Below are 16,312 nucleotides of genomic sequence, written 5' to 3'. Positions count from 1 at the left end.
ATGAAATGCAGGGTAGGTAAATTTACAGAGACAGTCACTGGATTCATGGTTCCTTGGGGTTATGGCACGGGGAGATTAGGGGAAACGAGGAGCTAATAACAAGGACAATAAAGAAGAAAATGTTCTAAATTGATTGTGGGGATCATTGTACAACTATTCTTGATGCGACTGAATCATTGAATTGTATATGTGGATAATGTGCCAATAAAACTGTTTATTAAAAAATAAAACAGAAAAATAAAATGTGGGTCTTCCTTCCCATTCTGTCCTGTATCTGGCTTCTCCTGTATGTCCTGGTTCACAACCATCCCCTAGGCCATTTGAGAGAGGTTTGCAGCTGGAAGAAGGAGCCCTGGTGGTTCAGGGGTTGAGTGTTTGCTGCTAATTGCAAGGTTGGTAGTTTAAATCCACCAGTCACTTCACAAAGAGAAATATGTGGCAATCTCCTTCTACAAAGAGTTTCAGCCCTGGAAACTAATCTTAATTTTAGGGCAGGGTATTGACAGTCTCCAGACTTTTCAAGTCATGAGTGAATTATACTAGTTGTTCTCAATTCAGGATGTCCATCAGATCACCTGGGAAGGCTTTGCATGGACTGCTGCCCAGACCCCACCTTCAGAGAGTCTGATTTGAGTTGAGACCCAGCTATGTAGAACAGTGATAAAAGCTCTACTGGTGCTTATAAAATGGCCAGTTGTACTCTATCCTAAAAGGCTAGAATGGATGGGAGGACAATGAGTTTGGCTTGCTTTTGAGGCTTGAGATGATCAGGGAAGGAATAAAGACAGGGTCGAGAAGTTTGCTTCATAGGACATATTGTGTTTGTGCACTGTGCTTTGTTCTGAGTTCAGGGTTAGTCTTCCTTCTCTCAACAATAAACATCTTATGATATATGATGTCCTTGGTTATATTATCTATTTGGTAGTTGAATGAAGAGATTCTATGGGCTCAGGCATTTCATGAATAACTAATGAAACTATTGTTAATTTAAGACTGAGTCCTAATTGAGAGCCTAGATTAAAACTCCGGAAGCCTGTTAAATATTGAGACTATAACCCCTGCCGGAATTTCTTCCCGAAAGGCCTGTTGGTTTTGAAAGCAGGCTTGGAATATGAATCTGGAGCCACTCCCGTTCATGGGGTCCAGGTCGGGTTAGAATACATCACAGTCAATAGGATAAGTCTTACAGTGTAAGACGAGCAGCAAGAAGGATCTGCTAGGCTCCAATAGCTTTTTATCATGAATCCTGGTTTGGTTTTTTAAATCATTTTAGTAGGGGCTCATACAACTCATCACAATCCATACATTATCAACATAAAAAGGAACTGTCCGTGAAACAGCATTTTTCAGACTGTTCCTTCTCAGACCACTGTGGGTGGGGTGGGGGGATGTACATTAGCATCACAGAAACCCAATTTTCTGGGTTAGGTAAAAATAAACAATTTGTTTCCACACCATAGGACATGGGAAAGCACATTGTGAATCTCCACAAAGGCATTCTTTCGGATGCATTCTTCAGATGCTTTGACCACTGACCCAATTTTACCTCAATGAGAAACACAAAGGAATGCTTCCGACTAGACCAATTTGGGCCAAAGGAGCCCTGGAGAAGATTAGCTAACAAAAACTTGGAAGGTTTCACCCTTCTAACTGCTCCGTGAATACAGAGGTGGCAGTCTGCCTTCAAAAAGATTAGACCGACAAAAATCCCCAAACCTGCTGCATGACAGCAGTTCTTAAGCATATGACCCTGTAGGATGGGATAACTTATCCCCATAGCATTTTAAGGGTGTGAATCTTTACTGAGGCTCCATGCCATGTCTTTTTCTGTCATACAGATTACAGCCTTAGAAATTCCACTTTAATTCTTTATCATTTTACTCTGCGATTTATGGTATTCCATTGGATGCAGTAGCCATTTGCAAACATGGTAAATTGCTGAAATAAATAAATGTTGACAAATTTCATGAAGGGTTCAAATGCCCATAAAGGTGTTTCCTTATAATTCTAATCTCATAGACCGGAAATAGCATTCCTGCTTGAAGTAATTATATTTGAATAATAAAAATCTCAAGTATTAGGCTCTGATTAAAGTGTTGGGGCTTAATATATGTGGCAGTTATATTGTATGTCAACTTACACCTAGGTGAAAGTGTAAGAGTGGACATGACCGATTAATCAAGTCGCTGCTTTGGGGGTGTGGCCTTTTTATAAGAGAGAAACTGGGAATGTCTCTCTGATCCCTTAGTCCTCCATGCTTGCTGGGAGTTGGACTTGGCTGGAATCTCTTCTTGATATAAATTACTTTTTGATATGAGTGTCCTTGGTTTTGTTTCTGTAGACAACCTAGCCTACCATAATTTCTACACTTACAGCAGAATCTGGGAATCCCAGAGGAACACTGAACCTTCAAGAAGAACCTTTGTGAAGAATAATCTATTAAAAGATACATAGAACAATCTATTTTTTAGTCTGACTGGCATCTAAGAATTGGGTTTATTTTCCCATGGATTTATGGAAACATAAACTTTGTTAAAGTTTATTGCAAGCGTTTTTTAAAAGGTCTCTTTAAAGTGTGTGGAGGAAGGAAAACAGAACAAAACAAAAACAAGGAAAGGTTTCCACAACCCAAAACTCTATTGTTCATGCATAATGGAGCTCCCCACCCCACCCACTCAAACTAGTTCTTTGCTGAAGAAAAATGGTTAGACTGCTCACAAAGAGGTAAATTCTGAGCCACCACTATTTCCAGCTTACTTCAACCATGAAACCCTCCAACCCACCCACTGCTATCGAGCCAGGTCAATTCCTACATAAGCTTTCCAAGACTGCAAGTCTTCCTGAGTACAAACAACCTCATCTTTCTCCTGAGGAGCCGCTGGTGGGTTTGAAGCAACGACCTTCTCTATGGACGTTTTGTTTGTTTGCTAGCACACGAAGAGTAGGCTGTCCAAAGTTCAGTGCCATTCTAGTCTCTAGAAGGCATCCAGTCATGGGCTCTGACTCTTCCCTCTATCAACTCCCGCTTCTCAGTCTACCCAGTAACAAAGATTAATTTGGAGTTCTACATTTTTAACCCAAACACTAGAAAGACAAAAGAAAACCTTTCTTTGGAAACTTTTTGTGTGTTATAAAATAAGAAACCAGTTGTGAGTTGTCTCTGGTTCACAGTGATGACACCTGTGTCAGGGTAGAATGGTGCTCAGCAGGGCATCGAATAGATTTTGCAGTAGATTCCATGCCTGCATTCTTCCAAATGGCTTCTGAGTGGAAGTGACTTTTTGTGAGCATCGGAGCGGTTAGCTGTACTTCCCTTGCTCTTGACCACTCACTTTGACTGACGTTGTAAATATGCTTCACATATGAACAATTAATGCCCCCAAAGTCTATGAGCGCTGTGTCGTTCCGGGTTCTGTCCTCCTCAGGTTCTAAACCCCCTCAAGTGAGCTGAGGGCGCTGATTCCTTCAGGAAGCTATGACTTCATTTAGGGTAAGAAATGTGGAAAGCCCTACTGAGTGAACAGGTCAATATCAGCAAACTAGAAAAAGAAACACATTTAAGGAGTATTTGATGTCCAACTGGTTGTGTGGCAAAGAGGAAGAAAAACATGATTTAAGTTGTGTGCAGTTATGGAGAGAGGTATCATCAAAGCTAGAATTTAAGCAAAATCGAAAGGGTGAAGGCAACAGACACCATGGGGAAGGGAGGCAGCAGTCAGCGTAGACATGAAAATATTAATAATTTAAAATTTACAAGGGGTCACAGGGAGGGGAGGGAAAAAGGGGAGTTGATACCAAGGGTTCAATAGAGAGTAAATGTCTAGAAAATAACTATGGCAACATATGTACAAGTGTGCTTGATACAATTGATGTATAGATTGTTATAAGAGCTGTAAGAGTACCCAATAAAATGATCTTTTAGTTAAAAAAAGTGTGGGAATTTTTTTATTCCACCCAGAACATAAAAACAAATTTAAGTGATCTCATTAGGGCTATAAAACCATAAAAGTAAAGAAAACAAAAGGAAATAAACTACTGTTTTATATTTGCACACTAATTGATATTTTTTCGTTTAGTACTTTTAATGACTGTATGATTTTTAAAAGCTATTTTGTTTTAAAATTTTAATTTAATGTATACAGGGAATCCAGATTTGCATGTAAGTGAAAATAAATCTTCTCAAATGAATTCTTTTGAATATAAGCATTATAAAGAACCAGCACAAGTTATTGTACATTTAAATTGTATTCTTTTATTTTAAATATTCACATTACAGGAATTCAATAGGCCTGAATGGAAAGAACATCATTACTTAAACCAAGGAATAACTCCAGTGCTAAATCAGTGAGGTGCTTACACTGAGTATAGGAAACAGGACTCATGAGGGAGAACCCGTTGTACATTTATTTCTGCCTTGGGACCTTTGTGCTGATTGTTGATGTCACTGTTAATTGCTGAAACAAAATTTCACAAGATAATAACAATAGCAACAATAGCATATATTTATAAGCCCAGAAAGACATCAATGAGCAGGAGTTCACATTTTTGATAACTTTTTTTTAAGGAAAGAAATTCCAAATAACATATCCAGTTTAATTTGTGGAAAACACATGTTCTCTAAATAGCTGAATATACAGAGTTCCTGGGGTATTTTGCTTTCCACAGTTAGTAAAACACTTCCTCAGGGTCATATAATGTTGGTATTTACAGGTTCGATCAACGGTGGGAACAGCACGGTGGTGAACTCAGAGCCCAGATCAGTGTTTGCTGAGTGTCCCTCAAACACACAACTTTCTGATACAAAAAATGTCATTTTTTCAACACTAGGCCTGGTTCACTGCCTGGTTCTTTACTGGAGCAAGACTTGGCTGCCTGCTTTTCACCCAGAAGAGCAGCTACACTGCCTTTTCTCACCATTATACTAGCTTAACTGAAGCTGTTAAAATTTAACTCAAAGAAGCCAATCTTCCCCGAACAAATAAATAAATAGATGTATAAATAGGCACCCCCCTGTTTTAATAGTCCAGCAATGAAATGACCTCTCCACAGCATACATGCATATACTAGTGTTTTCAGTCACTAAGGGCCATGTGGTTCCAGTCATCACATATTCTGATGAATACCTAATTTCATTAAGGTCGATGGTTGGCTCATACATACTACCTGTTTGAAATTAAGCCCTTTAAAGAACACTAGTATATTTTTGCAAAAATAAAGTCCCTACCAAATGTAGTTATTTGCAAAGTATTGCAAACTATCAGCATAAAAAGCTGTTTCTGCAGCCAAAATTCCTAGTTCCTACACTACCACTGCTGTTTATTTGTTTGAATTACCCAGTTAAAGGAGAAAAACAAACAAACAAACAAAGTCCGTTTCCCTCGCTATCCATTACACTGATGTCCATCCATACCGCCTGGCTGGGGCACACCTGGTCTCTATGGGTTCATGCCCCAACCAACCCTGGCAGAAGTACTGAGTTTGGTAAAATGTAAAACAAAAAAACTTAGCATTTTAGCTGCCAGAATATTGTATTCATAGTTTCAAACTGGCTAAGATATTTTTTTCTTCATCATCATGCTTTATAAGATTAAGTTGATCAACATTATATTGTATCATTTCCAACAAATGATTTGTTATTGTTGTTGTTGTTGTATTTTATTGCCAACAATCAACTCCAAGAAGAAAATGTGTGGCAAATGTACCACAATGTGCTCCACAGAGAGAACAGCGTAAAGCAGCACTGCCTATTGGCTCGTTGGCATGAAGAATTATGTGTCCGCTTTACCAAAGGTTTGACAAGAGTTTCTGAGAGGATGTGAGCCATGCAAACGGATTGGCATGAAGTCCTTGTGTGAGTTCACAGTGCATTTACCCCCACCCCCAGAGGTGCATGATTCACCAATCACATGCAGTTTTTCACTGAATATAAACCCAACCTTAAGGTCTTCACATTTCTAACACATGTTATTTTAAACATGCATAAGGTTTTCAAGACAAGCTGATGTTTGATATAAAATAACAGTGTGGTGTTTTCTTTTCAAGTGTGGAAAAATACTCTACAAAAAAATAAGTACAAAAGTGATTTCTGATCAATGTGTGATTTATCTATAAAAGTCCAGATGATTAATTAGTGTGCTTACAACAATCTTATCAGAACTACATGGCAATAAGACACACAGAAAGAACGGCATTAAACCACTCAGCACAATGCAATTAAATTCTTATCAGAAATAACACGAATCTATAAACTGTACATTTGGCATCTAGGTTGTAGGAGTTTTTTAGATTTACTTAAATATGACAATACAATAGTGCAAAGCTATGTTATATTCATAAAACATACAATTACCTTACAAATGGTTTGTGAATTACTGACCCTTACAGTTCACATCCTAGCTTAGAATTGGCACATTTTATCGATTTTATTTCATTTGACCTTCTTTATTGAGTGTACACTTGACAAGTTAGACTTAGAGGATGAAAAAAAGTGCTGGTGTATATTTGGTGTGTGTGTCTGTGCATTTCGGAGGGAATCTGTTCCACAGGAAGCACGTAAACGCCCCACTCCTTCTTTGTAGAACTTTATTGCAGCTTTTGTCACCAGCAAACACTTAACTAAAGTTCTTACTAAGTGAGCAGACAAAAGTGTGTGTGAACGTCTTTCATCTCTTGGCTGCTTGTAGAGCAGTCCTGTGGCCACATGGAAGGACGAGATGACGCCCTGGGCCAGAACTTCTAATCAGTACGTGAGGTGATTCAATTGTACAGCCCATCCTAGTCCTCTCACTGATGAGAAATTGGCTGCCTTGAATACTTACTCAATGACACAGCCAGTTGTAAAGACCTGGTCTCTGATTCTTAGTTTTCTCCTGATGTTAAATCATTATTCTTTTCTCCTTTAGCATCTTCATAGACCCAAATATAGAGGCAAACTTGCTAACTTTTTCCTTAAAAAAAGTCCACTGTTTACCCATGTTGTTTTAGATTCAGAAAAACCATACATTATTTCAGTGCAGATGATTAATCTCAGTAATTTCATTCTAGTAATTTTGATCAATGGCATTTTCTCAAGCAAACATGATTCTTTACCTCCATCTTATACGTGATTTAAATTTCTAGAGACTTTACAAAAAGCTATTCTTCATATTATCACAATCACCCCATTAACTGACTCTTGGCAAAGCTCTCTCTCTCTCTCTCTGTACACACACACACACACACACACACACACACAGAGAGATATATGAAGAGAAAAAAAAACCATCATGACCATTATCAATTAACATGGCACAACAATAAAATAGTCTTCGCTTTCTTTCTCCTATCTCCATTTCCAAGGGCACATAACCAATCCATTTTTCATTACAAGAGCCCTCACTTGAATGTTTGAATGTACAATATCTACAAGCTCAAAGACTTTCTCTCCCTTGTAAACAAACTCCTGGTCTCAAGTATGATAATCTTTTTCCTTTGATTAATTATTCTACAGTAATATCTGAAATGATTGGGATAGGTCATCTGTTATTTGAAAAGTGAATTGCCCCCACCTGTAAATAGAAAACCAGAAATTCTGGTTTGCTCAAGGGTTTTTAAAGAAAACAGACCCGATTTCATTACCATCCCTGGAGGCGCTTATCCTGCCCTACATAAACGTGAGCTCTTTGCCAATGCCATGTTCTTGGCTGAGGATGACATCTTCAGGACTGTCCCATCTGGGGGATGGACGGTGGGTCAATGAAGCCAAGCCTAGATTGTGGGCTGCACTGCTGCAGCACTGGCCCACATTCCTTGCACAAAGAGTAGTCACGGGTTGTTAATTTAGTCTGTGGGCACCGTTTTTGCCAAACCTGCTTTTCTATCTCTGGCACCCTCATTAATCAAAATGGAATGCAGCCATTTGTAGAAAGAATTACCACAGTTAACTTACCTTCCTATAGGAATTGTCTTTAAACGTTTTCAGTTGAAAAACTATCTTTGTTTTTCACAATGACATTCTGGCCAGCTTTAATATATTTTACACAAGTAATTCCAACAATTACTTGTCTGCTAGAAAACTTAGAAAAAACAACAGTTTGATTTTCTGGTTATTTTTAGTGCTCTAACTGAAATAATGAACATTTCTAATGTTGTTTACAAGGCACATTATTAAGAAATACTAACTTTGAATGCCATTTTTCATAAATAATACTTTTTTCTTAAGTGTACCTTCTGTTTGATTACAATATAAATTAAAAACTGTGTACATAAGGTCAAAATCCTATTAATTAATCCTAAAAATTAGACTAGTCTGGAGAGTTGTTTTTCTTCTGCACTGCTAAGGAAATGGATTCTTGTTTCCTCAATGCTGGACCATACCATTTAAAAACAACTTTTGGCATTTTTTAAAGCAAAGCTTTAGAATAAGTAGATGATGATTTGTTTCTGGTGCCTGATTTGTTTCAGTTACTAGCTCTGTCCAAGCCAGGGGGTAGCTGAAGTCAAGATGCAGTTCTAGCCAGACCATTTTCCTTACCCCCAAACGATCTGAGAACCTTCCTGCTAATCCATTCTGACTTGAACTACATCAATGGATAATAAGCCAAATTGACTGTTAATTCACTGATTAGTCATAACTGTGAAAAGAAATTATGCCTGGTTGGATTCCAGTTATTTAAAGAAATGGTGTATGCATTGAGCAATGCAAACAATGCCTATTCATTGCCATTGCCAGCTCCACAGCCCCCCTTCATTACTCAGTAATTACAGAGGCAGCGAAGACATGGCATCCACATTATATTTGTTTCTCTCTCCGGAAGATTATTCCGTTGCTTGGTAAATTTTGGGATTCTTAAAAGCTGTCTGCTTCACTTAATAAAAAAAAAATTTTAAGCATAAATGAAGGAAATAATTTGGGCTTCCTCATGATTATGTTTTATAGTTATAAAATATAACAATTGAACACAATTTGTCACTTACATGTACTTTCATTTAGTCCTCAAAACAAACACGTCAGTATATGCTACTTCACCTTAAAGATGTAAAGTGAGGATCTGAAAGAGGTCAGGTAACTTGTACACAGCCTGTGAGTGGCAGAGCATGGATTTAATTCCAAATCTATGTCCTCCAAAATCCATGGGCTGTAAGTCATTGTCATATCCCAAGTGCAAACTATTTTTCTATGCATTAGGCAAAGACTGTAGGATATGCCAGGAACGAGGGGGAGGGAGGTCCAAACTGCATAGCCGAGAAGCAGATCACAGAAGCATAACACTTACTGCTTCGAAAGGACCGCCGTACCCGGATAAAGGATGCCCGTATCTGCCTTTTCCAGGCATTCAAGCTGCAAAGGGTAAACAAGTATTTGGAAATAAATGGGCTGCAGTAGAGTCTCCTGTAGAACTTTCACTAGTGTTCTGTGTAGTTGGCCCTTACCTCAACCCAGTTAAAGCAGACTCTCTGGAGGGGGTGGTGGGGGTGGTGGTCTGGGCAACAATCCATGCAAATTCTCCTAGGTGATTCTAATGGACATCCTCAATTGAGAATGACTAGTATAATTCCCCAACAATTTGAAAAGTCTGGAGATTGTAAATACCTTGCCCTATAATTCTGAGATGAGTAGTGAGTCCAATGCTCCTGCAGGAAGGAATGGGCATGATGAATTCCTTGAATCTTACTTTACCGGCATCTTCAGGAGGAGGGCTAGGTGCACCGAAGACAAGCCATAGCTGGCAGCAGTTGAGTTACAGAACACCTCACCCTAACAGGTGGCTAACACTTCAGACCTCAAACCTGACCGCATACCAGAGCCCCCTGGGAAGACTGAAACAAAAGACTGACTCCAGGGCTCACCCCAGGTCCAGAGAAAAAGGAGCTGCAGAGGAGAACCCCAAAATCTGTACTGCCAAGAGTCCTTCCCATGATTTTCAGGCAGCCTAACTGTTTGCCTGGAATGCTTTACAAAATGACTGGAAAAACGAGAAATGCTATCAAAAACACGATTTCTTTTTTGAGTCGGGCAGTTCCTAATTGCAGGGGCAGAGCCTAGGAATCAGTATTTGTATTAAAAAACCTTGGTAATTCTGGGTCAGGCAGCCCAAAAACTGTCCTTTGAGGAAATTTGACAAAGGTGACTGCTATAAAAATTCTTTTAAAATGCAAGTATCTTTAAAGTAAGTCAAATGCAAAAGTGTATAGTAACCATGCATTAAAGCAATAACGACACTGTCCAGATGAATTGAAGCTGGTTTACTCAAATTGCTTTCTCTATTGTCTGCCGGGACGGAATGTGTGACTCCACCGCCTCTCTGAACGTTTTGCACAAGTAAAATTTTCTTAGCTTATTCTACTATAAATATAGATGGCACAGCAATCTATGAGACTGTTTTGCCTTTTTAAAATGATAATTGTGTGATTTATTGTTGTTTTTTTTACAGGGGAACAAGGCCTGAGTTGCATGGAGGAGATGAGCTGCAAAGGGCACAGGTAGGGACGGCGTGTGGGGAAAGAGCAAGAAGTATTCTCTCACTGAGCACTGACGACAGTCTTCCAAGTCTTGGATGGGATTCGTTTCACAGATTAGTTTAAATAATCCATTTTGTACCTTAAATGAAAGAGAAACCTATTTGAAATATTTACTTTGAAAAAATTATTTTGACATGGTCCTTAAAATTTCCTTTGTAAGTGCATAAATGTGTCAATTTCTATCTTCAAAACAACAATGTCACAAAGAACCTCACAAACAAGATGTAAAGAAGTTTAAGGGACTCTTTCAGATTTAAAATTGATGACTTAGTAATCGGGTCGCATTATATATATATCTGGTTTGGAGGCTCTCGTTTATATTGTTAACTGCTTGATATAAGGTTTATGAATTTGGATATATTCAATATGAACTATGGGGAGAAAGAAAACATTGAATAGTAGTGAAGATTACTCATTTGCTAAATGCTACAACATATTCAGATGAGAGCTTTCCACAAAAAGTATCTTAGTTCATTGATGTTTGAAATACAAAAGAAAGCAGTAAGGGAAGAAAGAAATTGTATTTCCCTCCATGTACAATTTTGTAGTAAGTGTCTGTCTTCCACAGTGCTTACAATATTGAGCGTCATCTTATAGGCCTTAGTATTACTAATAAGGCATTCGCATTTGTAGGAGTTGAGGCATATTTCTATAATAAAGTAGGAAGCTGAGGGAAAAGAACACTAAATTAAGACACAGGTCTTTTAGAATCTAATGTTGGCTATGCACTTACGGTGGTGTGTGTGTGTGTGTGAACATGTGTCTTGAAAAAATATCTTTAGATATGGTTAATTTATAAGTAGAATGAGAGGACTGGCATATCAGTTTTGCTGTAAGTTGCACCTCTCCGGCCAGCCCTAAATATAGATCGATTATTCTAGTACTGAAGTGTCCTTCATTCACTTGGTTATCTCAGATTCTGAAAATTGATTCTTCTGGTTCTTGGCAATGGGTTTTCAATATACAGATGGACTATTTAGTCACTACAACCTTTGTTGTATGCAATTACAGTCATAAGCCATAGTCAACAATGGCGACATTTGCCTTAGAACAGATCAACTGTTCTGATATTAAATAATGATTTTCTGCTTTCAAGGAAAACAGATGTTTTCCAAATTTGTTAATAATTCATCTTCAGATATCTATAACTTTAATAAAAATGACTAAGTTAATGTCTGGTACATGTGTGAAATTGGCTATTTTAATATAATGTGATAAAAGGGGGTGAAGATCCTTTTTCATCTAAGGAATCCACACAAATTTAGTATAACTGGTTGCACTGTAGTGCATATGAGAGAATATGGGGTAAACTAAGTCAAATCAAATGAGTAGAGAGATCTTGCAACTAAAAAACACATCGGGTATCTTATTACCTAAACTGTGTTTTCTTTTTTCATCCACTCAGGGGTCATCATGTAAACTTGATTGAGAGTGCCATGCGCATAGGCATAGACACAGGCTACATGTGTCTTCCAGGCATCTCTCCACATCATGATAAACTCTATGGGGGCAGGGACCTTGTTCACCTTTATCTCTGTGGTGGGTAGGGCCCAGTCTGACACAGAGCAACTGTTCAATCAAGAATAAAGTAATGATGCTGGCTATCAAACCAACTTCCATCCAATGCTGGTATTTTATGTGGTCACTTAGCTTTCGCCTAAATCTTCCTAGTGCTACCTACAAAGAGCTCATTCCCTCACAAAGCCATCGGTGTTGTCCGGCACAGAGTTACTGAATGGACATTTGTCCCTCTCTGAATTCTGTCTGGCTGGGAAGATTATGGATTTGGTTCTGCTAATGTCAACAGATGTACTGGCAAACCTTGGAGACGAGGTGTCAGTTCCAGAGTGTCATGAAGCAGGTATCACAATAAGGCAAGTCACAGATTTCTTTTGGTTTCCCATTGCATATGAAAGTCATGCTTACATTATACTGTAGCCTATTAAATGTGCAGTAGCATTATGCAAAAATTCTGAACTACTGTGAGAATTACCAAGATGTGATACGGAGACACTAGGTGAGCACACTCTATTGGGAAAATGACATCAATAGATTTGCTTGATGCAGGGTTGTGTAAATTTTCAGTTAGCAAAGAACTCAATATTTATGAATCTTCAAAAAAGGATATAAATTTGGTGAAGGACATTAGACTAACTCACAAATGGACCGCAATGGCTGTCTTCAGAACTTTCTAATTCTATTGAAGGGATTTTAGCTTGAATGGAATAAATTCACTAAAGACTTTTGGGAAATTTGTGCCTTAAACAATCCCTAGAGTCTCATCTTTTTTTCACCTACTGTTCATAGCTGCCATCGAGTTGGCTGATTCATGGAGACCTTCTGTGTAAGACAACGTCACATTGCTCAGTCCTGCCTCATCCCCATAGTCTTCGATATGTTTTGGCCCATTTTTGAGACTATGATGTCAATTCACCTCATTAAACACATTCCTTATTGTCATTAACTCTCAATTGACCAAACACGATGGATGCTCTTTTGTAGCTACCAATGGAGCCAGTTACACCAACAACCCTTTATATTTAGCACTCCCTTTCTCTGACCATACAGAAGTGAAATGCTGTGTGGTAACTGTACATTCAGGAATGAACTCTCTAAATATTAGTGTAATCATGGGTTTATTTGGGTTGAAAAGCCCATGACATCCATGGTCATGTGAGCTATGCGTAAATAATTGCTAAAGTGGACCATGAAACACCATCTCCAATTACCTGTAGGCTAGATTTATCATGCAAATAAAACAATAAAAATTTCTATGACCTGCAACATCATTCATTAATTCATTCAACAAATAAGCATTGAGATCTTATCTTGTGTTAGACATTGTGTTCCCTATATAGCTCCACTTTATTGTGTTTAATATCTTATACTTTAACACCTTGATGATATTTTCTTTAGGTTCTCTTAGATAAGATAAACCTCTCAAATGTATTAGTTTGCTTCTCGATACAGTAAAATGAAACTGCTTGAACCATTGGGGCTTCAAAAATATATTTTAAATTGGTGTTATTTAAAAAATGAAAATAGGTGGAAGCATTCATTAATATGATTTTTATCTATAGATATTACTTTGATAAAATTGTTTATTTTATTGTTAAAATGAACTCTATCAGAATGAGGAAGATAACTTACTTTAGAATTATTTCTCAGGTTTTGAAATTCACAACATATTGCATATTTAAAAACGCTCAACTATTTTATCTTAAGATCACAAGATCAAATGGCTGTATCTGCAAGTCACCTTAAAGAAAAAAAAATGAGACGTCTAATAGCTTCCTGGAGAGAACAGTTGTGCTCCACTGCCTTTCTTACTCACTACATGAACAATTCTGCTTCACAGATGTGGCAACCAGGTGAAAACTAGAACAAAAAAGAGAGAGTTACAGACTGTTCAACTTTGAAGTCAAAGAGGTTAGAAATAAATTACAATACACCCTTCCTTTGTTACATTATGCAAAATTGAAACTAGAGATTATAGTAGTTAGTGAAAACCTTCATGGTATTTTAAAATGTGTATCTTCATTTCCCAAATAGAGCTGATCAACGTAGAAACACAAGAATCAAACCACAAATGTACAGACAACTACACAAATGTGGAGAAAAGCAATTGTTTGAAAATGATAGCGAAGAATAAATTATTTTCAACACACATAATTAGGTATATACAGGATAATTTAGAATCAAATGGAATGATTGCTAATGCTGAACTCTTAAAAACTTCCATCAAAATATACATGTTATCCAACAGCGTGATAAAAATAAATTGTGACTAAAATTCAGATTGCTGTCTCTCTTCTTATCTTAAAAATTTGCATCATATCTCAGCAAAATATTCCAGCAAGTGTGAAAAATCATGGGAAAGATTAATTCCAAAACCATTTTTCCAAGTTACCAACAGACTTATATTCTTGATGCCTTTTCACATGATCACAAGCCAAGCATGCATGGGATTCCCAAAATCGTGGAAGATTTACGGTGAAGTCCTTCCTCCAGTTAAAATAACTAAGATATAACTTATTGTTTCTGTCAACTTCCTTCAGATACCTTGCTAGCTCACTGGGAGAGTTATAATCTTCCACATGAATGAACGAATCTGCTGGAATATAATTCTCATAGTTTTCCCTAGACGGCCCCAGCACAACAGGTACAGAGCCAGCCAGTAAAGCATTGTATAGCTTTTCGGTGATGTAATCTTTGTGGATTGAGTTTTCAAAGGAAAGATAAAATTTGCAGGTAGATATGGTAGGAATCAAATTTTTGTCGGTCACATACTCTCCAAACGCTTGCCCATAGGTATGGATCTCAATGCTTTTGCTTAGCTCATTGTAATACTTGACTCTGGCATGCTCCGGGTTCCAGTTACTGACGACCCAGCACACCAGCCTCTCCTTGCTTGGCACTTCCAACACCAAGGGGCTGGTGCTCACCGTCAGCAAGCCGTAAGGCACTTGGATATCCGAGTCCCGGCGGTAGGTCAGAGTCAGGTTAAAGAGATGTTCAATCCCACTTTTCTGGGGAGTGTGAGTTGGTGACTCCAAATTCATCCAAATCCACTTTTGGAAGGGAGGTCTAGCCTGCTGAGGTAAATTGGTCAAATCCCAACTGATATCTCGATGGTGGATCAGGACGGCATGGGACTTGTTGTACAGAGCACGGTCCGTTGTGAGACGGCATCCATGGATGTTGAACATCGCCTGGCAGGACGTGAGGTCAAAGGTCTGCCCAAAGGGCCATAACCAGATCAGAATGATAGTTTCATTCAAAGCATCCGTTTTGGGGGAGAAGAAATTCTTCATTTTTAGGACTGAGCTGGCGGACTCCATTGGGCTGAAGATCCAGCTGCTGGTGGGCTTGATGTAAATGAGCAGACACGCCATGAAACAGCCCAGGATAATGCAGATGAGCACAAATGGGCGGAGAATCCCTTTAGATGCTGAGGTCATAATTTTTGTTTTCTGTGGAACAGAAAGACAGAGTTACAGGGATCGGGATACCTGGTAAGTAGGAATGGTGAGAAGATCATGAGCACAATTCCATGTAAACCAGTGGTGCATCCTGAAACAGACTCGACCAGAGGCATTCCAAGCTCCACACCTATGGGCAGAGCAGTTACTGTGTGCGGGTGTCATCTTTACCTGCTGCAGAAAGTGACAGGTCACCAAAGTCAGGATGAAGATTATTAGTACCTGCAAACCCTACAGGGCCATGCGCATTTCCTGGTTGCTCTATTAGGTTATCTATTAGTTTGTTGAGATTGCATTGTTACTTTGCTTTCAAATGAAATTCAACATGACATCAAGTCTCCTAAAGAAAAGTGTGCTTTGTTTCTTGGTATGAGGAAAGCTCCCTTGTTCCCTACTGTCATCAAAGGAGTCATCTATAACAATGGCAACTCTGGTTATCTTCTCTTCTTCTATAAAAACTAAATACATGACGGGAAATAGTTGATAAATTTTGACCCCTCAATCATTTACTATTTTTTTTTCTTAACAGTCCTGCTTAGTAATCTTCATAAGCCCAATATCTACTAGCGTTTGATGATCAGCAGCTCTTCTGGTACTGGAAGAATACTGTAACTTATGTTACAGTATTGGGGCATTAAATGGGGCATATTTTTTGGCATCAAAATAACATTAGTACTATAAAAATCTAAACAAAAGGATGCTCAAAAGAATAGTTATAATCCCTAGAGAGCACAATTGACCTTGTGAACTTTTGCTGTTTGTGGCTGAGATGATGAAGGGAGATGTCGGACAGGGCAAGATGTGACAAAATACCCATTTATAAACTATCA

General features: G+C 38.3%; 1 protein-coding gene across 1 annotated transcript in view; it reads right to left on the bottom strand.

Moving 5' to 3' along the window:
- Window positions 1-14,110: 14,110 nt before the first annotated feature.
- The window catches only part of FUT9 (fucosyltransferase 9), a 200,679-nt gene continuing 198,477 nt past the window's right edge, over window positions 14,111-16,312 (bottom strand). Inside the window, exon 4 of the mRNA XM_004710912.2 lies at window positions 14,111-15,473. Within this exon, the coding sequence (XP_004710969.2) occupies window positions 14,382-15,473 (1,092 nt within the window). The 3' untranslated portion in view covers window positions 14,111-14,381. The remainder of the gene's footprint in view (window positions 15,474-16,312) is intronic.

Source organism: Echinops telfairi, unplaced genomic scaffold, assembly GCF_000313985.2.
Source record: "Echinops telfairi isolate 266 unplaced genomic scaffold, ASM31398v2 ScPeMD7_3533;HRSCAF=4204_0, whole genome shotgun sequence".
Classification (NCBI taxonomy): domain Eukaryota; kingdom Metazoa; phylum Chordata; class Mammalia; order Afrosoricida; family Tenrecidae; genus Echinops; species Echinops telfairi.
Note: the sequence above shows the minus strand (reverse complement) of the source record. Positions and strands in the feature narration are given on the sequence as shown.